Genomic DNA, 26,425 nt, shown 5'->3' on the forward strand with positions numbered 1-26,425 from the left:
TTCTGCTCCCACGGTGTCTAATGGCTACTGAGGTCGCTGATATGGAGTACCTGGCAGTAGGTGGCAGCACAATGAACCTAATACGAAAAATGCATGTTTTTGCGGATGTCCGGACACTTTTGGTCACATAGTGTTTCATAGCAGTTGGGGTTTTCTCGTCTAGGATACAATTGTAATTCCTTTAGACTAAGGACCATAATTCTACCACTGTACAATATTCTGTGATCCAGGTTCCAAATCTGTTGCACGACAGCCAGTTTGCTTGCGGGTTCTGAGCTTGTAGCAGAACTGGTAGCAAGAAGTTAGGTGAGGGGAAGTTAGGCACGGAGAAGAAGAAGGCTACATACGAGGTGCATTCAAGATCTAAGGCCTCCGATTTTTTTTCTAATTAACTACTCACCCGAAATCGATGAAACTGGCGTTACTTCTCGAGGTAATCGCCCTGCAGACGTACACATTTTTCACAACGCTGACGCCATGGTTCCATGGCAGCGGCGAAGACTTCTTTAGGAGTCTGTTTTGACCACTGGAAAATCGCTGAGGAAATAGCAGCATGGCTGGTGAATGTGCGGCCACGGAGAGTGTCTTTCATTGTTGGAAAAAGCCAAAAGTCACTACGAGCCAGGTCAGGTGATTAGGGAGCACGAGGAATCACTTCAAAGTTGTTATCACGAAGAAACTGTTGCGTAACGTTAGCTCGATGTGCGGGTGCGTTGTCTCGGTGAAACAGCACACGCGCAGCCCTTCCCGGACGTTTTTGTTGCAGTGCAGGAAGGAATTTGTTCTTCAAAACATTTTCGTAGGATGCACCTGTTACCGTAGTGCCCTTTGGAACGCAATGGGTAAGGATTACGCCCTCGCTGTCCCAGAACACGGACACCATCATTTTTTCAGCACTGGCGGTTACCCGAAATTTTTTTGGTGGCGGTGAATCTGTGTGCTTCCATTGAGCTGACTGGCGCTTTGTTTCTGGATTGAAAAATGGCATCCACGTCTCATCCATTGTCACAACCGATGAAAAGAAAGTCCCATTCGTGCTGTCGTTGCGCGCCAACATTGCTCGGCAACATGCCACACGGGCAGCCGTGTGGTCGTCTGTCAGCATTCGTGGCACCCACCTGGATGACACTTTTCGCATTTTCAGGTCGTCATGCAGGATTGTGTGCACAGAACCCACAGAAATGCCAACTCTGCAGGCGTTCTGTTCAACAGTCATTCGGCGATCCCCCAAAACAATTCTCTCCACTTTCTCGATCATGTCGTCAGACCGGCTTGTGTGAGCCCGAGGTTGTTTCGGTTTGTTGTCACACAATGATCTGCCTTCATTAAACTGTCGCACCCACAAACGCACTTTCGACACATCCATAACTCCATCACCACATGTCTCCTTTAACTGTCAATGAATTTCAATTGGTTTCACACCACGCAAATTCAGAAAACGAATGATTGCACGCTGTTCAAGTAAGGAAAACGTCGCCATTTTAAGTATTTAAAACAGTTCTTATTCTCGCCGCTGGCGGTAAAATTCCATCTGCCGTACGGTGCTGCCATCTCTGAGACGTATAGACAATGAACGTGGCCTCATTTTAAAACAATGTGCATGTTTCTATCTCTTTCCAGTCCGGAGAAAAAAGATCGGAGGCCTTAGAACTTGAATGCACCTCTTACAGCCATGCCAAGTTCGACCCTGCAGCAGCGAGCAGTGGCGGGGATTCGCGGCAGCGCAGGCCACCGGCACCGACTCTGTCCGTCAGTGTCCCAGTCGCAGCACCGCTCCAAATGCAGCTGTTTGTGCTCCGGTATTATCACCGTCCAAGTCTCTGATCGAGACTACGAGGATGACACGCAATATTCTATGGAGTCTATTACTTGTTCTCAGGTGATGGGCACAGATACGAAGAGATTACGATGTGCTCCATGGACGACACAGCGATCCTCTGCTGTGGTGGACAGACGTGGTAGGCTGGAAATTTAAGGACGAGTGCGCCCGCCTCCACGTTCGCGTGCAGTCCACCACTGTGCCACGGTCACATCCGAATGCCCCACAAATCTGCATACTGCAGGATTCGACCAGCCAGCTGACTGGAGACCCGCAATGGTGCCTTTCAAACTCTGTCGGCCACTTACAATTCCTTGTCCTCCTCAGCGCTCACTCGACGTCTGATCCCGGTCGGCTCCTTGCGTGCCCCTGGAGTCCCAGTAACAGCACTAAACACGACCAGCACAGCTGCACTTGTTGTGGCTGCTCAAGCTGTCACAGAGAACTGCAGCTCCAGTCATGTACATACTCACCGACAATGTGTGCACGTACCAAGTTACATTGACTTCTGATCGTGTCTTCTTCAGATGTCTGACCGTGTCTTCCGGGTGCTTTTACTATTGCCTGTGAAGATGTTATGTTGTTGATTCTGGCTCAATACCAAACAGAAATGAAGCCTAATTGCCTAACTGTTGTAATGGCATAAAACTCTCCCACAATCCGGAGTCATAACCAATTTGCCCTCACTGCCAGCAGCAGCGCATGGAGACTTCCGACACGGCGACCCTGCACTGTCGGGCCACTTTCGCATCGACCTGCTAGTCGACCCACAAATTACGCTTACAAAAGATGATATGGCAAAATTGTTCTTTGGCACTGATTTTCAGTCTGTATGTTCTGGGGATGGTTTATAGTCAGTCAAAACCGCAAATTAGCATGTTGTCATTATATGTTATTGTGACCGAGACTATTAATATTTTTAAGTAACTATTGAGTTATATTGGTACATTCGTGTCTGCTGCTGAATACTTTACTACTTTCTTCTGTCTTCAATCGACATAATTGTTACCCAAAGAGTCTCCATAGTTACCTTCCTTGTACCTATAATTGTCTGTTCATTTTCTGAGGTACCTCTAATTGAATTGACTATTGAGATGTTAATCAACACAGTACCTACAGCCTCTAAACACTTCAGATGTACATCGGTCATTCATCAGCTTCAGTCCACTCTTCATTATTACCAAATTTTACTCTTACTCGGTATGTGCTTCTGGGTACTCCTTACAGTCGAGTGTCTGATTTCGGAATCTCTGCCTCAGTGCTATGTAATTTATGTTATCTTCCCATGTCTCTGTGCATTTTCCAAGTATACCAGCTCCTCTTGTGAATCTTGAACAATGAATTAGCTGTTACTGGATGAAATTTATTGCAGAACTCAGGCATCATTTGTCCCCCGTAATTTCTGCTGACAAGGCCATACTCCCGCACAAGTCTGTCTTCTGTTCCTTTTTGTACCACAGAATTATAATCCGTGATGCCTATTAGAGTTTCATCTCCATATACCGGTTGCGTTACTTTTTCAGTGTTTTCATATACTCCATCTTCTCATTGTGAGACTGGCTTGTGTACCTGAAGTATTGTTGTTACTATTTGTTTGCTGCCAATTCTGATGAGTGTAATCCTATCAGTGTACGGTTCACAGTAACGCACTCTACACTCAGCCTTCCTATTAATAACAAATCCTACTTCTGATATATCTTCTTCTGATACTGCTGAAATTATCCAACATTCATCTGATCAGAAGGCCCCAGCTTCTTTTGGTTTCATTACACTTACACCCACTAACTCTCGATTTATTCTTTATGTTTCCCTCTCAGGTTTTCTACCTTCCCTACCACATTCCATGCCTCGAATCATAGAGTGTTCCCCTTACACTGATTACTCAATGTTTTTTTTTCGATCACCTCCCTCCCCATTTACAGCTGTCTCCCAGAGATTCAAATATGGGTCTAACGCAGAAGGTTTTGTCAATGGAGAAACCATCATGACACTTTTTTTCTAATTTACAGATCATGTATCATCTGCTCAAATATTATTTTTCTTTGACGCAGTGATCTCCATAGCCTTCTGCCATTGATCAATGCTGATTCTTCCGTTTTTGCTGGCAGTTTCTCACATCAGGAACTGGAGGGTGTCTCTAAAGTCTGCCAATTCCTCTAACCTCTTTGACAAGCCTGTTGGCTGAGCGAGGCTGACTCCTTACATTTTAAGTCTTTGGCAACCCATTTGTGTTGATTTTTACAAAAAAAATTTAAGAACTGGCTGGAATAAAATCTGGGAAGAAGTACGGTTTGATTACTAGCCAAAGACACTACCTTTAGACTACAGTAAGCACAAGTGGCTCTTTTCATACAAGAGCTGCATCATCGCTGTCTGTGCTGTCTAAACTTATACAGCATCCCTGCACTGACATGCATTTGAATTTACTGCCTCCTGCCGCCATCACACATCACTGTCCACAGAGCAGCATGCTGCACGACTAACTTATCTACACTTGTAGTTCTATCTGTGAATGAATATATGTAATACGATTCAAAGTTTCATGTGCCTCTCTGGAGTGCACATTGCTCGGACAACACATCCATAGCGTTGAGGTTCTGCATCTGTGTTCCTAAAATGAAGAGTGATATAATTCGAGATTCCAATGGAAGGACCCAACTTCTCACGTGGCCATCATTTTCTAACCTACCATATTATAACGTCAATATTAATTGCGACTCTTAGAAGTCTTGTTCTGATCGGAGAATACACTAAAGATGGCGTGGCAGTAATGCAAACTGTACCCTCCACCTCATACTCACGTTGGCCAGAGCTGTCTCAAACTCGAGGGACTGTCTGAGCTCGTGCTCAGCCCGAGTCCTGTCGGCACCCAGAAGAACTGCCAGGTCCACCTGGTACTGGTAGTAGGCATCCACGAGTTTATCCGAGGGACCCTTCACCAGAAATTCGCGGCTCAGCCCCAGCGATGCCTGGTCCAGCTGTGGAAACAGAAAGAAAAGGTCAGCATGTATAGTAGCTGCAGCAAAAGAAGTGGTGGTGAAAGGATAGTGGGAGAGAGGAAGAGACAGGGAGGAAGAGGGTGTGAAAAGAAGAGCCAGAGATTCATGGAGAGAGAGAGAAAGAGAGAGAGAGGGAGTGAGGTGGACAAGAGGGCGGGGGGATGGTGACATTGTTAGAAAGGAATACAGAGAACAATAATGACACAGACAGTGTAAACTATTTCTATGATCGTTTTGATTCCTTATGTAGATTACCTTAGTCCAAATTTTAACTTTCTCTAATTTAATTTTCTTTGATTTGTTTGTTAGATCTAATGATTCTTTGTTCTTTATAAAAACATTACTATGTGTTCAGCATTAAAAAAAAGTATTTCATGTTATGGGCACCCACAGCTGTTGAAAGGCATGAGGGTAAGAACACTTCCGCTGTCACCAGATAAAATTGTTTTATTGACTCACAACCAGTTTCATGGCCAATGATCATGTACAACCAACATAGTAAAGAGTAATACACAATGTCTCAACTTTGTGTATCATTAAAATTATTAAAGGTGATATCTAAAATACACACACAATGTTGAAAGGTCATAGGTGTACCCAGCACTCCTAGTAATGTTGTTCAGTAAATATGGTCTACATTTCATTGGCAAACTAAGAGTTACAAAGATACGATCCATTAATTTCATTAAAATTGTTGGAGGGTTGGTCATGTAGCTATAAACGCTTGTCTCGAGATTTGTCTGCATACCCTGAGGTGACAGTGGTCATGGGATACCTCCCAATATTGTGTCTGATACCCTTTTGACCGGCACAGCGCAGCAACTCGACATGGCATGGATTCAGCAAGTCGTTGGAAGTCCCCAGCAGAAATGTAGAGCCATGCTGCCTCTACAGCTCTTTATAATTGTGAAAGTGCTGCCAATGCTGGATTTTGTGCATGAATTGACCTCTCAGTTATGTCCCATAAACGTTCGAGGTGATTCATGCTGGGCGATCTGCGTGACCAAATCATTTTCTCAAATTGTCCAGAATGTTCTTCAAACCAATCACAATTGCGGCTCGGTGACATGGCGTTGCTGTTTGAGAACATGAATTCCACGAATGGCTGCAGATAGTCTCCAGGTAGCAGAAAATAACCACGTCCACTCAATGATCGGTTTAGAAGGACCAAAGGACCCAGTCCATTCCATGTCAACACAGCCCACACGATTATGGAGCCACTACCAACTTACATAGCGCCTTTTCGACAACTTTCGACTTTCGTAGGGTCTGCGGCTCATTCGAACACTACCATCAGCTCTTACCAACTGAAATCTTGACTCACCTGAGCAGGCCACAGTTCTCCAATCGTTTAGGGTCCAATCGTAATGGTCACGAGTCCAGAAAAGGCGCCGCAGGCGACTTTGTGTTAGGAATGGCACTCGTATAGTTAGTCTGCTGCCACAGCTCATTAATGCCAAATTTCACCGCGCTGTCCTAATGGATACATTCGTCGTAGGTCTCACATTGTTTTTGCTGTTATGTCACACAGTGTTGCTTGTCTGTTAGCACTGACGCCACTGCTCTCGGTCGTTAAGTGAAGGCTGTCGGCCACTGCATTGTCAGTGGTGGGAGGTCATGCCTGAAATTTGGTATTCTCGACACACTCTTGACACTGTGGATCGCGGAGCATTGAATTCCGTAACGATTTCCCAAATGAAATGTCCCCTGTGTCTAGCTCCCACTAGCATTCCACTCTGAAAGTCTGGTAATTCCTGCCATGTGACCATAATAATGTTGCAAACCTTTTCACATGAATCACCTGTATGCAAATGACAGATCCGTCAGTGCAATGCCCGTTTATACCCCATGGACGCGGTACTACATCCATCTGTATATGTTATAATGATCGCCCAGTCGTTGATATTCCTATATTCGCACTACATTACTCCAATATACGAAGCTTGTTAGCACTTGATGTAGAGAATTGGGTTGACGCCATTAAATTGTATTATAGTAGTTGCTGCTGCTGCTGGCTGGTTCACTGCTGTATCTTCATGTTAATGTTGGCTCTATACGTATTCGTCTAGAACCCTAGAAGCGGCCCCATAAGCGATCAAGATGGACTAAGTGCCTGGTGGAATGGAAACTGTTGTGTGTATAATATGACATTTTGTACTTATAACTGTCAGGTCACTCTCTTTACAAGCCAAAATAATACTTAATTTAATTAAATACTAATACGTAACCAAGTAAACAATTAAAGTTAGCCAGAATGCCATTGTGCTTTAATCCTAGTTGATTATTCAATGTGAACTGTGCATTTCCTTTTTTTATATCCAACAGTTTCTGCTTCCTCTAATATATTCAAAACATGGCTTACTTGCACTGAATTATTAGCTTTTCGAGTTATATACATACTTTGCAGGTTTTCAGGCTTTCCTGGCGAGGTGTTGTCATCTTGGAAAATCGTGTTTTCTCTGTCAGTAATCCGCACCGTACTTGCACGACATTTCGATTGCGTACCAAGCGAGGTGGCACAGTGGTCGGCACGCTGGACCCGCATTTGGGAGGACTATGGTACGAACCTGCGTCCGGTGATCCAGATTTAGGTTTCCCATGATATCCCTAAATCGCTCCACGCAAATGCCGCGATGGTTCCTGTGAAAGGGCACAGCTGATTTCCTTCCCCATCCTTGACACAATGCGAGCTTGCGCTCCGTCTCTAATGACCTCGATGCTGACGCGACATTAAATCCAATCTTCCTCCCCTCGTTCCTTCCTTCAGTCACATGACTCACAATTTTCTTTAGATGCTTCCTAAAGCTGGCAGCAAGGAACCTCAGAAAATACGATTTTCCAACACACAAACACACTTTGTTTACACTACTGGCCATTAAAATTGCTACGTCAAGAAGAAATGCAGATGATAAACGGGTATTCATTGGACAAATATATTATGCCAGAACTGGCATGTGATTACATTTTCACGCAATTTGGGTGCATAGATCCTGAGAAATCAGTACCCGGAACAACCGCCTCTGGCCGTAATAACGGCCTCGATACGCCTGGGCCTTGAGTCAAACAGAGCTCGGATGGTGTGTGCAGGTACAGCTGCCCATGCAGCTTCAACACGATACCACAGTTCATCAACAGTAGAGACTGGCGTATTGTGACGAGCCAGTTGCTCGGCCACCATTGACCACACGTTTTCAATTGGTGAGAGATCCGGAGAATGTGCTGGCCAGGGCAGCAGTCGAACATTTTCTGTATCCAGAAAGGCCGTACAGGACCTGCAACATGCGGTCGTGCATTATCCTGCTGAAACGTAGGGTTTTGCAGGGATCGAATGAAGGGTAGTGCCACGGGTCGTAACACATCTGAAATGTAACGTCCACTATTCAAAGTGCCGTCAATGCGAACAAGAGGTGACCGAGACATATAACTGATGGCACCCCATACCAGCACGCCGGGTGATACGCCAGTATGGCGATAACGAATACACGCTTCCAAAGTGCGTTCACCGCCATGTCGCCAAACACGGAAGTGACCGTCACGATGCTTTAAAGAGAACCTGGATTCGTCGGAAAAAATGACGTTTTGCCATTGGTGGACCCAGGTTCGTCGTTGAGTACACCATCACAGGCGCTCCTGTCTGTGATGCAGCGTCAAGGGTAACCGCAGCCGTGGTCTCCGAGCTGATAGTCCGTGCTGCTGCAAACGTCGTCGAACTGTTCGTGCAGACGGTTGTTGTCTTGCAAACGTCCCCATCTGTTGACTGAGGGATCGAGACGTGGCTGCACGATCCGTTACAGCCATGCGGATAAGATGCCTGTCATCTCGACTGCTAGTGATACGAGGCCGTTGGGATCCAGCACGGCGTTCCGTATTACGCTCCTGAACCCACCTATTCCATATTCTGCCAACAGCTAACAGTCATTGGATCTCGACCAACGCGAGCAGCCATGTCGCGTTACGATAAACCGCAATGGCGATAGGCTACAATCCGACCTTTATCAAAGTCGGAAACATGATGGTACGCATTTCTCCTCCTTACACGAAGCATCATAACAACGTTTCACCAGGCAATGCCGGTCAACTGCTGTTTGTGTATGAGAAATCTGTTGGAAACTTTCCTCATGTCAGCACGTTGTAGGCGTCGCCACCGGCGCCAACCTTGTGTGAATGCTCTGAAAAGCTAATCATTTGCACATCACAGCATCTTCTTCCTGACGGTTAAATTTCGCGTCTGTAGCACGTCATCTTCGTGGTGTAGCAATTTTAATGCCCAGTAGTGTTCACCAACACACGTAGTTTGGTATTATTAAGCCCTTTAAATTTATACTTTTTCATTTGCTGAGAATTCATACTAGATATTATTCGTATAATTAACCTGCAGAATTTATGTTTTATTTGATAACAAGAGTATAGTATCATATCCTCTAATTACATTAAACGTAGGGTGTCTGTAGCTACATATTGACTGCTACATACGCAAATCCCGAAAAACCTCTTGGACACATGTTCTGAAAGCGTCAGAATACCTGTATCCAGCATCACATTAAGTGAACAGTCTTAGTCCTAATTCAGAAAATACACCATCATAATAAACATATAATTATATTTAACATGGATGTGCAGTGTTGTTAAATTGTTTTAAAAGATTTTGCCCTTGAAAGAAACAGTGTAGATGCTGTAACTATGTTTCTTGATTTACATGTGGCAGGATAATTACAGGAACACGAATTATATATCTGCTACACCTTAAGGGGTTGATAGAAGTTTCGATGGACATATGTAAAGGCTGTTTGTGGTACAAAAGTTTGTATCCAGCCCTTAGCGAAGGAGGCAAGACTTAAAATTGAGGGTATCAGGGCAAAAGCTGAAATACTTAATTCCGTTTTCAAATGCTCCTTTCCAAAGGAAAACCCAGCATAATTGCCCCAATTCAATCCTTGTGCTACTACAAAGGTGAATGAAATAAGTATTAGTGCCAGTGGCGTCGAGAAGCAGCCTAAATCATTAGAAACGAACAAAGCCCCAGGGTCTGATGGGATCCCTGTCAGATACTGTACTGAATTTGCGCCTGAGTTATCCCATCTGCTAATTATGATCTGTTGCAGATCCCTCCGGAAAAAAAAGTGCCCAGTTCTTGTACAAAAGCAAAGATCAGACCTGTTTACAAGAAGGGAAGTAGAACGGATCCACAAAACTACCGTCCAATATCCCTGACGTCGATTTGCTGTAAAATCTTAGAACATGTGCTGAGCTCGAACATAATGAGGTATCATGAACAGCATGACCTCCTCAATGCCAATCACGGTGAATTGCAAAAACATCGATCATGTGAAACCCAACTTGCACTTTTGTCACATAAAATACCGAAGGCTTTGGATCAAGGCAGTCACTTAGATGCAGTATTTATTGATTTCCAAAAAGCATTTGACTCAGTACAAAAGCTACGCTTATTGTCAAAAGTTTGACCATATAGTATATCAAGTGAAATTTGCAACTGGATTGAGAACTTTTCGGTAGAGAGGGCGCAGTGTGTTATCTCGGATGGAGAGTCATCGTCAGATGTAGAAGTAACTTTGGGTGTACCCGAGGGAAGTGTGTTGGGACCCTTGCCGTTCATAATGTGTATTAATGACCTGGCAGACAATATTAATAGTAACCTCAAACTTTTTGCAGATGATGCAGTTATTTATAACGAAGTACTGTTTGAAGGAAGCTGCATAAATTTTCAGTCAGATCTTGATAAGATTTCAAATTGGTGCAAAGACTGGCAACTATCTTTAAGGGGCTCCGGAAAGGCCCAAAATCATGAAAAGTTCAATTTTTACTTTTTTGCGTTTTCTGAATCTGCAGACTATTACCTTTTAATAGATATGTAATTCATTCAATTCCGAAGACTACAACTATTTTTAAAAATTTTTTGAAATGTGTTCTACATGGGCGTGACCCACTGTGGCACTGTTAAACTGCTGTCAAATGGTGTTATTATTAACGTCCGTGTTCATCAGGACATTTTAGTGATGTGAGATAAAGTATGTGTTGTGGCTAACCTGTGATGGTTCAATATATATCGCTGGTGTGATTGTCGATTGTTTCATGTTTATTTACTCTGTCGTTATCTCGAAAATATTCGTAATTAATTCTGTTTCTTGAGTCTCTGTTTTGTTGAAGTATAATAATGAGTAAAAGTAAAGTTATTAGAAATCCTCTGAAGGCTTTTAAGGATAGGAGAAATGTTGGAAAGCCAAAGGTATGTGTTATTACTGTAAACAATAAAGACGATAACCAAGTGAGTGAACCTAACCTCTCAAGTACACCTGCCCATAGCAGTCAAAGTGGGAAAGAAAGTACTTCACAGAAGAAGCTTGGTTCAATGAGTGAAAACTATGAATGTTTTATGGGCGAATCGGATGTGAATGAAATATTTGATATGTCGGTTCTCAAAGGAATTTTTTCAAACTGTGTAAGATGTATTCATTGTAGTGAAGTTGGTCTGCAACTCTCCATAATAAAGCACGTAGGACTTGCTAGTGAAATACAACTGAAATGTGATAAGTGTTCATACATGACCACCTTTTGGAACAGTGTTGCAGTAACTGCAACTGAAGAAAATGGTAGCAAAATCTACGAACACAACAACGAGCGATGCTTGCTTCAGACAAGGAACGCCTTCGGGCTGCAGACAGGGCTGTAAAGAGTCTAGAAATACAAGCAAGAGTAAACAGGAAGAGGAACAAGAGGAAGCTGGAGGAGGAGTTTGCAGAGGATGAAGATAATCCATCCTATGGACCTGGAATGCACTAAAAAGTTAATCCAATCTTTGTCGCTCGATTCCCAAAACTTTTATTTTGTCATACTAATTACATGTTTTCTAAGGATCTTCCAAACATATTTGTTTCAAACTTTCAGTAAATGTTACACAGTACCTTCTGCATAATTTAACACAGCCTTTTTCCAAAAAACTGTATATTTTTGTATATATAAATAAAAAATTGCAAAAAAATGTTGTAAATTTTTATTACAATTGAAAAAAAAATCATCTTTAATAACTGAACTAAAATTTTGTAAAATCCCTGTGTTAAGTTGTAGCCCATATTCCAATAAATAATCTGTAAAAAGTTCAACTTCCTACCTCAAATACTTTGTGAGGAAAGATGTAATTTATAAGCGTTATTTTAACATTGCAAGTATAGGGCGTTCCCGAGCCCCTTAAATGTTCAGAATGTAAAATAGCGCACACCACAAACAGAAGAAAATGTAGTGTCCTATAACTATAATATCAATGAATCACTGTCGGAATCGACCAGCTCGTACAAGTACCTGGGTGTAACACTGGGTAGGGATTAGAAATGGAATGATCACAACGGTTGAGTCGTGGGTAAAGCAGGTGGTTGACTTTGGTTTATTGGTAGAATACTGGGAAATTTCAATAACTTTGCAAAGGAGCTTGCTTACAAAACTCTCATGTGGCTGGCTCTAGAATGTTACTCAAGTGTGTAGGACCCATACCAAACAAGACTAACAGGGGTTATTGAACGTATAGAGATAAGGGCAGCATGAATGGTCAAAGGTTGGTTGAACCATGGAGGTGTAACACAGAGACACTGAAGGAACTGAATTGAAAACAGACGTAAAATATCCTGAGAAAATTTGTTAACAAAGATTCAAAACCCAGCTTTAAATGATGATTCTAGGGATATGCTACAACCCCTCATGTACTGCTCACATAGGGATCATGAGGATAAGATCAGAATAAATACTGCACCCACTGAGGCATTCAATCCTATTCTTCTCATGCTCCATACATGAATGGAATGGGAAGAAACCCCAATAAATGGTACAGTGGGTTGTATCCTCTGTCATGCACATCACTGTTCTTTCGCACAGTATAGATACAGATGGAGATGGAGATGTAGATGATTAGTCCATAAGCCTTGCAGGTATGGCTCACACAATTATAACTTCGAGTGTGAAAAATACATACCGCTATAGAATTTACGTTTACTATGCAGGTTGAACCAAAATCCTAACCCTAATGCTACATAGCCACTGGACTGCGAGCATGGCAGTACTTACAATGATGGAGCGGCGCGTGGAGTTTCTGTAGTCTGTGCCCACGGAGAATTTGAGGAAGTAGTCGGTGCTGTGGCCAGCCCTGCGGAAGCGGTAGATGCTGCGCAGCCAGTCGAAGCCCGCCTCGTCCCACGAGTCGCCCTCCACGACGGGCCAGCCGCCCAGGTCCTCCTTCAGGAGCCTCTGGAGCGGCGCCAGGCCGCGGGACTCGATCAGCGCTGAGGGCAGCCGCAGGGGGATCGTCAGCCGACTGGACGTGCTGCACAGGGCCCCTTCCCTGCTCCAGAACTCACATCTGAGACTTAGCTACTGACCACCTCTTGGAAAACTTCATATGTATAGGGAGAGTTTGGAACACTAGGATCAAACAATGGTACTGATCCCAGTAAATGTAAGTACCAAATGATATCAATGAACATGTCAGGAAATGGGCAGTCTCCATATGAGAGGCCATTCAATTCTTACTCTAAACCACCACACACAGTAAATTTCTATAACCACAATATGTCTACATCTACAAGATTACTCTGCAATTCACATTTAAGTGCTTGGCAGAGGGTTCATCGAACCACAATCATACTATCTCTCTACCATTCCACTCCCGAACAGCGCGCGGGAAAAACGAACGCCTAAACCTTTCTGTTCGAGCTCTGATTCCTCTTATTTCATTTTGATGATCATTCCAACCTATGTAGGTTGGGTTCAACAAAATATTTTCGCATTCAGAAGAGAAAGTTGGCGACTGAAATTTCGTAAATAGATCTCGCCGTGACGAAAAACGTCTTTGCTTTACTGACTTCCATCCCAGCTCGCGTATCATATCTGCCACACTCTCTCCCCTATTACGTGATAATACAAAACGAGCTGCCCTTTTTTGCACCCTTTCGATGTCCTCCGTCAATCCCACCTGGTAAGGATCCCACACCGCGCAGCAATATTCTAACAGAGGACGAACGAGTGTAGTGTAAGCTGTCTCTTTAGTGGACTTGTTGCATCTTCCAAGTGTCCTGCCAAAGAAACGCAACCTTTGGCTCGCCTTCCCCACAATATTATCTATGTGGTCTTTCCAACTGAAGTTGTTCGTAATTTTAACACCCAGGTACTTAGTTGAATTGACAGCTTTGAGAATTGTACTATGTATCGAGTAATCGAATTCCGACGTATTTCTTTTGGAACTCGTGTGGATCACCTCACACTTTTCGTTATTTAGCGTCAACTGCCACCTGCCACACCATACAGCAATCTTTTCTAAATCGATTTGCAACTGATACTGGTCTTCGGATGACGTTACTAGACGGTAAATTACAGCATCATCTGCGAACAACCTACGAGAACTGCTCAGATTGTCACCCAGGTCATTTATATAGATCAGGAACAGCAGAGGTCCCAGGACGCTTCCCTGGGGAACACCTGATATCACTTCAGTTTTACTCGATGATTTGCCGCCTATTACTACGAACTGCGACCTTCCTGACAGGAAATCACGAATCCAGTCGCACAACTGAGACGATACCCCATAGGCCCGCAGCTTGATTAGAAGTCGCTTGTGAGGAACGGTGTCAAAAGCTTTCCGGAAATCTAGAAATACGGAATCAACTTGAGATCCCCTGTCGATAGCGGCCAATACTTCGTGCGAATAAAGAGCATGCTGCGTTGCACAAGAACGATGTTTTCTGAAACCATGCTGATTACGTATCAATAGATCGTTCCCTTCGAGGTGATTCATAATGTTTGAATACAGTATATGCTCCAAAACCTTACTGCAAACCAACGTCAATGATATAGGTCTGTAGTTCGATGGATTACTCCTACTACCCTTCTTAAACACTGCTGCGACCTGCGCAATTTTCCAATCTGTAGGTACAGATCTATCGGTGAGCGAGCGGTTGTATGTGATTGCTAAGTATGGAGCTATTGTGTCAGCGTAATCTGAAAGAAACCTAATTGGTATACAACCTGGACCTGAAGACTTGCCCGTATCAAGCGATTTGAGTTGCTTCGCAACCCCTAAGGTATCTACTTCTAAGAAACTCATGCTAGCAGCTGTTCGTGTTTCAAATTCTGGAATATTCCATTCGTCTTCGCTGGTGGAGGAATTTTGGAGTGTTCCTCCATAGAAAGATTGCAATGTAACTAGACAAGGTGTTCCAACTGGCGCCTCCTAGGACAGCTATCGAGGTAAGTTGGAGAGGTATTCCTACTGGTCCCATAATGACAGCTATTGCAGTACGTATAGATGTTTGAAGAGGTTAGGAAAGATGTCTGTCATCATATCTAGAGCAGTTGTGCCAAGTGACTACCAGGGAAGGCTACCAGAGTATCCATAGGATGTATTCCACATGCAACCACCATCTCTCTCTCTTGAGAGAGGTTGCTCTCGTGATATATAGAGGTGGTGCCCTACCTGAGCTGAGGGGAAGCTGACATGGTATCCGCAGATGGTGGTCCAGATAGCCTTGTAAGGACAGGAGGTGTTCAAGGTACCAGGTGATCAAAAAGTCAGTAGAAATTTGAAAACTTAATAAACCACGGAATAATGTAGATAGAGAGGTAAAAATTGACACACATGCTTGGAATGACATCACGTTTTATTACAACAACAAAAAAAAACAAAGTTCACAAAATGTCAGACAGATGGCGCTGGACAGAAAAACGTCTGTGACTGCGCATGATAATCATGCATAAAAGGAGCTGTAATGAGAGAGAGAATCAGTTGCACCAGCAGTCGCAGCATGTTGACGTTACCTGAAAAGGCGCTTTTAGTGAAGCTGTATTATCAGAATGGGGAATGTGCTAGTTTAGAGTTACGATCCTATCGCCATAGGAAGGGGATTCGAACGAGTAAAGGTCCGTGGACAAATGCAGCTGTGGCGAAAATGATTTCGAAGTTCGAAGCCACGAGTTGTTTAGACGATATACCCCGTAGTGGCCGACCGAGCACAAGGCGTAATGCTGCTGAGACAGTTCAGGAAGAAATGGAGACTGTTGCGGGTTCGTCTATGCACGGGGAAGTCAGCGCTCGTGCAGTCGCACGTCGCACCGGCATTCCATACACTACTGTTTGGTTGGCACTTAGGCGTACCCTCCGATGCTATCCGTACAAAATCCGTCGGCATCGTGAACTGTTACCTGGCGATTTAGTGAAGCGAAGGGCATTCGCGGTGTGGGCGTTTCAAAAGATGGCGGAAGATGACGATTGGTTGAGTAACGTGTTGTGGACCGACGAAGCTCATTTCACGCTCCGAGGGTCTGTCAACGCCCACAACTGCAGAATTTGGGCTACCGACAATCCTAGAACTGTCATGGAAACTCTATTGCACGACTAGAAAGTCATGGTATGGGTTGGATTTACCAGATCTACTGTTATTGGGCATTTTTTCTTCGAGGAAATGCGTGATTCTGGTTTTGTAACTGCTACCGTGACGGGTGAGAGGTACGCCGATATGTTACAGAATCGCATCATCCCCAGCCTGGCTGATAAACACCTGCTGGAACGTACGATGTTTATGCAGGATGGCGCTCCACCCCATATTGCTAGACGCGTGAAAGATCTCTAGCGTGCGTCGTTTGGTGATGATCGTGTGCTCAGCCGCCACTTTCGCCATGCTTGGCCTCCCAGGTCCCCAGACCTCAGTCCGTGCGATTATTGGCTTTGGGGTTTACTTGAAGTCGCAAGTGTATCGTGATCAACGGACATCTCTAGGGATGCTGAAAGACAACATCCGACGCCAATGCCTAACCATAACTCTGGACATGCTGTACACTGCTGTTCACAACATTATTCCTCGACTACAGCTATTCTTGAGGAATGATGGTGGACATATTGAGCATTTCCTGTAAAGAACATCATCTTTGCTTTGCGTTACTTTGTTATGCTAATTATTGCTATTCCGATCAGATGAAGCACCATCTGTCGGACATTTTTTGAACTTTTGTATTTTTTTGGTTCTGTGTTGTGAACGATATTTGTGAATTGTTAGCCAAGAGTGGTAAAGACAGTGTTATTCAGCATAAATGCATGTGTTTTTTTTTCCTCACGTTGGGAGATCGACTTTCCAATACAGTAAGTAACTTTAAATCAGTATGTATTTTTTTATCATTTGTAAATTGATCTTCTAGGTTTTAATGTACATAGGTTAGGTTTTATGGACAATTAGTAAATAGCGTGGAAGACATTTACTAGTACAGACAATATAACATGATGTATGTATGTCTGCTTTCATACACTGATTTTGATTCTCAAGCTACTGGATTGTGTCTTCATTCAAAGCTAATTATGACTCTGTTTACCTGTATTACTCTTTGCATAGAATTGAACTTATTGCTATGATTATGGACGTTATTAATTTTGTTGTATCGAAACATATTTTGCTGGTTTGTACCAGGTGTGGTTTGGATTCATGGGTCAGTCCCCACATCGTAAACTCTGGCCCTAATATTTTTCCATTATTTTGTTCTCTCATGAGTCAGCATATCCTTAAATACTACAGCTTACGTGGCTGATTGATTCCTACTCATGATTGAGTATATTATTCCGGTCTGTACCAGTCATTGTGAGTTTTTCGAGTCAGCTCACTCGTCGTATACTTAGGCTCTGAAATTTTTCTTTTCTGTTTTGCAGATTTTGAAGGTTTGATTGCATGGATTAAACTTAAATATTGTAATTCTAGTAATTTACCTTGTCTCTGTAATTATTTCTATAATTAGTGGTGTAATGTTGTAGTTTTGACCTAGTATTATTTGTCTTGTGACGGTATGTTCCACAGGTCTGAAAATGTCAATATCATATCCTGATATATGTATAGATTATGACTTGCAGAGTAGATATTTATCTTATGTTTTCTGTAATACGTTATGTATCAGATACTTCTATATTTTAAAGGCATCCGTCCATCCTTGAGGGATGATGGTGTAGCATGCTTGGTTCAGAGTCTGCAGCGTCTGCTGTGGCTAAGAAGTCCCACTCGAGAGTGGCAGTCCCTCTGCAGTTTGGACATGTGAAAGCTGAGGGACTTCGAACAGAAGCCGCTCTGTCTCTCCGCTTTGTCCTCTTCCCGATTTGTTCCTGTGTGCGTTCGTCCTCTGAGAGCTTGACGCCGTCGCGCACAGTTACTCCCCACTTGACACGGTCATCTGCAGTGCTTTCCCAGCGACTTGGATTGATTCTGATCTTAGTCAGGTCTCTCTTGCAGACATCCTTGAAATGAAGACGCGGTCGTCCCACCGGCCTCACACTCTCCTGAAGTTCGCCGTACAGCAGCTGTTTCGGTATCCGTTCAGGATACATGCACCTGACATGTCCCAACCATCTTACAAGGGGAAGCCGCCAATTGTGAAATTCAGATTGGATTCATACTGTGCATAATAAAAGCTCATGGCCAGAGGTGTAATGTGGCAAAGCACCAAGATGCACTTCTCAGCCGATGTCGAGAAAATCGGCAGTTAAAAGAAACCGTTGCGGTAAAATACTCTCTACGATTAATAATTTTCTACAGCGTTGTGGCGCAGCGGTAAGCGCTCGGGTTCGTAATCCGAAGGTTGCCGGATCGAATCTCGCGCCATGCAATTTTTTTTATTATTAATCAAAATATCCACGGGTGTACTGCCGGTCTACAGTGTCTAACGGGCACAATATTTCGGCGATCATAGATGTCGCCATCATCAGGTGAACTGACGGACTGAGCTCCTGTGAACGTGCCGGCACGGAGATCCGTACACTATGGCTGCTCAGGTGGAACTGGGTTCGGTCGCGGCGGCGGCCGATTTAAATACCCTCCGCCCGCGGCGCGCTCACTCCGCCGTCCGCGCCCCGCGCCACGGTCGCGCGGTGGAACAGATTGCGACGGCGTCTGAGATGACGTCGGTGTGATGGCTCTGTCCGCCGTGGTCGTCACAACTATACGTTTGCTCGATTTACTCTCGATTAACCCAATCGCTGGTTCCCAAGCCTCGCTAAGATTATAGCCACAGTCACGATTTATGAGGTCGTCATCGGTGCGAATTTCGATGGCCTCTCTAACAACGCTGTCCCAGTATCTCGACGTCTGTACCAGAATCCTCGTGCGTTCGTACTCCATAGCGTGATTTTCCGACAAACAATGTTCAGCGACCGCCGACTTGCTCGGATACATCAGTCGAGTGTGCCTCTGGTGTTCACGGCATCGATCCTCGACGGTACGCATCGTCTGACCAATATACGACTTGCCACATTGACACGGAATCTGGTACACGCCGGCCTTCCTCAAACCGAGGTCATCTTTGGCGCTCCCCACCAGTGCACGAGTTTTATTCGGAGGACAAAACACCGTTCCGACCCGGTGTTTCTTCAAAATGCGGGCGATCTTTCCCGAGAGTGCGCCTGTATATGGGATAAACGCAGTGCCTACCTCCTCCCTCGTGATTTCATCCATATCCACAGGTTGTGCTGTAGTGGTTGGGCGGAGAGCACGTTGAATCTGCCACTCTGAGTACCCATTTTTTCGAAATACAATTCTCAGATGTTCCAATTCCTGGGGTAGACTCTCTGCGTCAGAGATAGTGCGCGCCCTATGTACTAGAGTTTTAAGTACCCCATTCCTCTGTGAAGGGTGGTGGCAGCTGTCTGCGTGCAAATACAGATCAGTGTGCGTTTTATTATTAGTTTTTTGTAATTCAAATGTGTGTGTATACACACACACACACACACACACACACACACACACACACAGATATATATATATATATATATATATATATATATATAATTCCCGGCAATCAGTTGCAACAATTATGCATATAATAAGTTGTTGAAAGTCGTTTGTCGTGGAAAAACTGGCGACTTCGAACATCATTACGTTTTCCGCAAACAAAGTTGTATTTCACAAATATTATTAATGGTCTTCATAATGTTAACCATGTATAGTTACCGGAAGACGTAGAAACGATATTCCGAAACGAATAAGTATAGCGTAAGTCAAACGTTCGAATTAGAATAGAGACCCCACGAACACAAATTTGCTGTGGCAGGTATGAAATATAAACTCCGTTACTCGCTCGTTGGACTTGAAGGACAGATGTTGAATGGGCCGAAACGAGCCGCCGCATAACAGCGTAGTTGCCTGCTAACTTCGAAAGAAGGTAGATGCGGTCCCTAGCGCAACTTATAACATCGTCGAAAATCAGTGCGGATTGGAGAGCTTTGGTACATCCTGTTAAACAAACGGAAAAATGGAGGCGGTACAATTGGAGAGCGATCCGCCTTCACCAACATGCATCATGCATAAGCAATTCATTAATAGTTTATATATTTGAATTACAAAAAACTAATAATAAAAAAAATTGCATGGCGCGAGATTCGATCCGGCAACCTTCGGATTACGAACCCGAGCGCTTACCGCTGCGCCACGACGCTGTAGAAAATTATTAATCGTAGAGAGTATTTCACGGCAACGGCTTCTTTTAACTGTCGATTTTCTCGACAACGGCTGAGAAGTGCATCTTGGTGCTTTGCCACATTACACCTCTGGCCATGAGCTTTTATTATGCGCAGTATGAATCGAATCTGAATTTCACAATTGGCGGTCTCCCCTTGTTAGACGTCGATGACTCTGGAGTGCAAAGATGCTGGTTGTGCTTGCACGATGAAAGACTTCGGTGTTGGGTACTCTATCTCTCCAAGAGATCTGAAGGATCTTCCGGACACAGCGGAGATGGAAGCTGTTGAGATTCATGCCTAGAAAGAGTTGCCCATGTCTCACAGCTTATAACATAAGCGTTGTAGACTTTTAATTTAGTTTTTGTGGTAAGCAGTCCGTTGTTCCATACTCTGTTTTTCAATCTAGCCTTGACAGATGATGCCTTTGCGATTCTGTTAGTAATTTCAGTGTCCATGGACAAGTTGCTACATATTGTGGATCCCAAGTAGGTAAAGTCATCAACTACTGGGAGAGGATTGTCATCAATGCTGATGGATGGAAGGTTGGTAGTGCTCTGCGCCATGATCTTAGTCTTTTGAAGGCTCATGAGTAGACCAAATTTTTCACAGGCATTTGATAATTTGTTGATTATATACCGCAGCTCATCTTCTGTGTTCGCTACTAGAGCTGCATCGTCCGCATATAACAACTCACGGATAACAACTGTATTTACTTTGGTCTTGGCCTTGAGGCGAGCAATGTTGAAAAGATTTCCATCAGACCTCGTATGTAAATACACTCCCTCCTCACAGTCTTCAAAGGCAAATCTGACAAGGGAACCTCCCCATCGCACCCCCCTCAGATTTAGTTATAAGTTGACACAGTGGATAGGCCTTGAAAAACTGAACACAGATCAATCGAGAAAACAGGAACAAGTTGTGTGGAACTGTGAAAAAATGAGCAAAATATACAAACTGAGTAGCCCATGCGCAACATAGGCAACATCAAGAAAGAATCAGCACAGGAGCGCCGTGGTCCCGTGGTTAGCGTTAGCAGCTGCGGAACGAAAGGTCCTTGGTTCAAGTCTCCCCTCTAGTGAAGAGTTTACGTTCCTCGTTTTCGCAAAGTTATGATCAGTCAGTTCGTTCATTGAAGTCTCTGTTCACTGTAATAAGTTTAGCGTCTTTGTTTTGCGACCGCACCGCAAAAACGTGCGATTAGTAGACGAAAGGACGTGCCTCTCCAATGGGAACCGAAAACATTTGATCGAAAGGTCATAGGTCAACCGATTCCTCCACGGGAAAACACGTCTGATATTTTCTATACGACACTGTTGACGGCATGTGCGTCACATGACAGGAATATGTTGTCGACCCACCTAACTTGCACACTTGGCGAATGGCTAAAAAGTTTCTTCTACCTTGCCCGATTTAGGTTTTCTTGTGGATGTGATAATCACAGCCAAAAAAGCGATGAAAACATAAGAGTTTGTCACATAAACTGCAACAAATGAATGCAACAGTTTCACAGTCGCACAGTTTTCCCTGTGCTCTGTAAAAACATATGTTTTTAACGTTTTCAAATTTTTCCGGGTATAGACCGTCAAATTCTACATATGTCCCAGGATATCTGAACATGTCCTGGAATTTTGGAGAGCGAAGTTGATTATGTGTGAGTGCCTGAACTTTGATAATTGTCTGAAAATAATAAATTAAACTTTTTACTCGAGGGAAGACTTGAACCAAGGACCTTTTGTTCAGCAGCTGCTCAAGCTAACCACGGGACCGCAGCGCTGCTGAGCTCATATTGTCCTTGATGTTGCATATCTTGCGCATGGACTACTCAATTTGTATATTTTGCTTATTTTTTCACATTTCCACATAACTTCCTGTTTTCTCGATTGATCTGTGTTCAGTTTTTCAAGGCCTATCCACTGTGCCAACTTATAACTAAATCTGAGGGGGATGCGATGGGGAGGTTCCCTTGTGAGGAGAAGGAAAAAGAAAATCCCAAATAATGTAGGAGCTAACACACACCCCTGTTTCACACCGCTATTAACAGGGAATGCTTCTGATGTTTTACCGTTGAAGCAGATTGTTGCTTGTGTTTTCTCATGGAAAGAGACAATTATTTGTAGTAGTTTATGTGGACATCCAATCTTCTGCAGCAGTTTGAAAAGCCCATTTCTGCTCACTAAATCAAACGCTTTAACAAGGTCAATGAAAGCAATATAAAGTAGCCTCTGCTGCTCACGACATTTCTCTTGTAGCTGTCTTAAGGAGAAGATCATATCTACGGTTGATCGGCCGGGCCTGAAGACACACTGAGATTCTGGGTAGATTCTGGAAGCTAATATTCGTAATCGCATTAGGATGACTCTTGCATAAGCTTTCCCGGCTACACTTAGTAATGAAATGCCTCGGTAATTGTTACAGTCACTTCTGTTCTCTTTCTGTTTACATAGAGTAACTATCCCACAATTCCGCATACTCATCAGGACATAACCTTCTTCCCAGCTGGTTGTGATAAGTGAATATAAATGTTTGAGAAGAACAGACTTGTTATACTTAATAACCTCTGCAGGGATCCCATCTTCACCTGGGGCCTTTCCGTTAGCAAGAGAATCTATTTCTCTACTAAGTTCTTCCATAGTAGGCATTGCATCTAGTTCTTCCATAACTGGCATTTGTTTGATGGCGTCACATGCATCCTTGCTAACTTCATTCTCGGCTGCATACAACTCGAGGTAGTGTTCAACTCACCGTTCCATTTGTTTGCCTTCATCAGTAATGACTTCACCCGTCTTGGACTTCAGAGGAGCTGTTTTTCTAGCAATTGGTCCAACTGCTTTCTTAATACCATCGTACATTGCCTTAGCATCCCCAAAATCGGCCGCTTTCTGTATACCTGCACATAAACTCAGCCAGTAGTTATTTGCGAATCTCCTGGATGTTTGCTGTGCTCTGTTCTTTTGCTTTTCGTAGGTCATCTCGAGTTCTTTCATTTGGGTTTCTTTTGTAAGCAAGCAGGGCTTTCCGTTTAGCCTCAGTGACTGGTTCCATTTCTTCCAAATTTTGCTCGTACCAATCCTTATTTCTTTTTCCTTTTATTCCATAGGCCAATACTGCTGAGTTCTAGATTGAACCCGAGAGTTTTGCCCATTTCTTATCAACATTCCTTTCAGCTTGCACGTTTCCTGGGAAAGCACTTTCAAAATTACTGGCAAAATCCTGCTTTCTTTGTGTGTCATGAACACGATCTGTGTTTATACGGGGATGACCCATCGGTTTAGCGTGGTGACATTTCTTAGGAGTGAGCCTCAATGTGCACGCCACCAGGGCGTGCGTGGTCAGTGTTGCAATCAGCTCTATGATAAATGGTTCAAATGGCTCTGAGCACTATGGGACTTAACATCTGTGGTCATCAGTCGCCTAGAACTTAGAACTACTTAAACCTAACCGCGGTTCCGGACTGAGCGCCTAGAGCACTATGATAACTTTGTGTCAGTAGCACATTTTTGAGACCAGTACACCTAGCTATGACTAAGTCAAGTTGATGCCAGTGATGAGAGCGCAGGTGTCTCCAAGACACCTTGTGCTGATCCTCAAGCTGGAAATATGTGTTTGTAATACAGAGTCCATAAAAGCAGCAAACTTCGAGCATTCTCTGGCCATTTTCATTCATTTTTCCCACCCCATGATGTCCCAGGCAATTCGGCCATATGTCGTTATCTGATCCAGCTCTAACATTAAAGTCCCCTAGAATATACAGTGTCTCGGTGCTAAGTACCTTGGCTATCCTGTCGCTGAGTAAATCATAAAACAGATCCTTCTCTTCCATGCTGGATGATAAGGTGGGAGCGTACACGTTTAGGAAGTTGACAGTGCCACTTGGGGAGCATATTTTCAAGGCAATAATTCGCTCTGTTCCACCGGATAGTCAATGTACCTTGGACACATGGTCCTAACTTTCCAGGTGGCAATACGAAATAGTCATTTCTTTATTATTTCATTTTTGTTGTTGGTAGGTGTACTATATCAACCCGCTTGTCGAAGATTACTTCTAAGCTCCACACGCCCCTTGAAGCAGGCGGATAGTGGCGGGACAGCACCTTATTGGCTGGAGGCTGCACAGCTTGAGGCGGGCGGAAGCTGTCCAACGGGATGCAATAATCTCTCCCATCGTCGGAAATGGCTCCTGGCACTTCAGTCTTACGCCAATCAGACAGAGCTTATAACCGGTAACTGCCTCTTCCCGTGTTGTGCCGAAGTCCTTGGACGTCGCTGAAGTGTCCTCTCCAGGATGCTACAAGCCTGAGCGATAAATATGAATACTCGTGAGTTGCCCAATCATCACGATCTCCCTCTCGACCTAAATGGTAATATCCAGAGGAAAGGCAAGCCAATACGTCTGGTATCACTTCGATTGCAGGAGCTGCCGGAAGGGGACGTAGTACGCCTTCCAAACCGCCTTTGGGGCCCCACTCCAGATTTTCTTTCAGGGTTTTCTCCCTTAGCCTTCATCCCTCCCGAGACCAACCACAAGGCAGTGGTGTGTCAAGGTAATTAGAGAAAGAAAAGAAATGGTAACTGAGGAGAGAGTAGGGAATAGGATATATAGGATATAGGATCTAAGACGAGTCGTTGTGAGGCACACTTTGTCTGGCTCCTCTGCTGAGATCTGCCCGACTAGATTGGACCTGCCAGTAGCTACGCTACCGCCGATACAGCTCTCAGCTTCCTTGGAGCACACACGGACAGTGCTACGATAAGGCGGTGCCTCATGGGAGATGTAAGCGATGACATCTCGGTCGGCGAAAGATTCTAATCCAGGTAGCGAAGCGTTTTCACAGCGGACAATAGCGAGTGTAAACTACCCGCTGCCAGCTGCTCCAGTTGCAACATCCAGTGAGAAATTAAGTCGACAACCACGAAGGAATATAGGTCAATTGAGAATAACAGATTGTGCAGTGCCATTTGTTCCAAGCTTATTTTCCAGACTAATTATGTGTTTGTAGACAGGCATGCGGTGGTGGCGTTGACGATAGACACGACGACATGGCATAGTGCTTCAATGCTGTTGCACATAGAGCTCACAGCAGAATGGCTCTGCTGGCGTGCACTGCCCGCTTACATATTTTGTACAGCATTTGCAAACCTTATAGCCTGTCACAAAATGCTGTATCACCCTGTTTGCAAATTTTGTGAGGGGGATATTGTAATGAGACACCCTCATCATTACCTTTTTGTTAACAGAAGTAGCCGATACATTTGATGTCGTATACGATGCGTTAAATTTCAGACTAAAATGTATAAAATGAAATTAAGCTGTTACAAGCGATGCAGCTAAAATTATTTTTTTAGAAATATCTGGCATACTTAAAATTCATATTGTTAATTGCACAATCTAATGGTAATTATTAAATTTATTTCTGGAGTTATAAATAAAATAATGTTATAACCTGGTGATAATTCTACTTTTGTCAAGAAAGTTGGTAAGCTCTTTCGCTTTTTAAACTCTTTGGAATGTTAGTAGGAGTAGTGGGCATGCCTGTGATGGAGACAGACGTATTTATATGATCGACACTAACAGTATAATTTGGAATATTAAGTGGAAATCGTAAAAACGGAGTGATATGGAAAAATGTGACAAAGGTAAAATTCAAGAGTAATGCAGGCAAATCTTCAACAGTTATTTAGTCATCTGGAACCCACAAAGTCAAAATTTCAGGGGTAAGAATGTATCCCAAGACGCAGAACTGGAACCAACACCAAGAAGAGAAAAGAAAGATAAGTAACAAGTATTTATTTTGTATATATCTTACGCCTCTCGAAGCTTTTGAAAATAATGGACTAAGAGAAATTTAATGGTGATGTGTGGAAGGCTGAGATTACAAGGTGGAATGAATAAGAATACAGCAATTTTGTCTGTATTGGGCGAAATTTGTATGTATTTTCAGGTATAGACTATGCCACAGAACTTATTCCAGACATCACTCAGCCTGTTGTGATTGTATATGCTGCAGCACTTAATTTTCACCTGCCACGCTCCTCAGTATCCAAAAACACAGCTTCATTAAGGGCCATTTGATCCTAACAATCGCTCATTTCCCCTCGTCTATGCTAGTTTACAACAGCAAGATAGCC

At 43.7% G+C, this 26,425-nt stretch overlaps 1 protein-coding gene across 1 annotated transcript in view; it reads right to left on the reverse strand.

Moving 5' to 3' along the window:
* LOC126213281 (neprilysin-2-like) overlaps positions 1-26,425 on the reverse strand; it is a 408,856-nt gene that overhangs the window by 75,614 nt on the left and 306,817 nt on the right. The window contains 2 exon segments of the mRNA XM_049940942.1: positions 4,621-4,797; positions 12,889-13,103. Of these exon segments, the coding sequence (XP_049796899.1) occupies positions 4,621-4,797; positions 12,889-13,103 (392 nt within the window).

The sequence above is a fragment of the Schistocerca nitens genome, chromosome 11 (genome assembly GCF_023898315.1).
Source record: "Schistocerca nitens isolate TAMUIC-IGC-003100 chromosome 11, iqSchNite1.1, whole genome shotgun sequence".
NCBI classification, from domain to species: Eukaryota; Metazoa; Arthropoda; class Insecta; order Orthoptera; family Acrididae; genus Schistocerca; species Schistocerca nitens.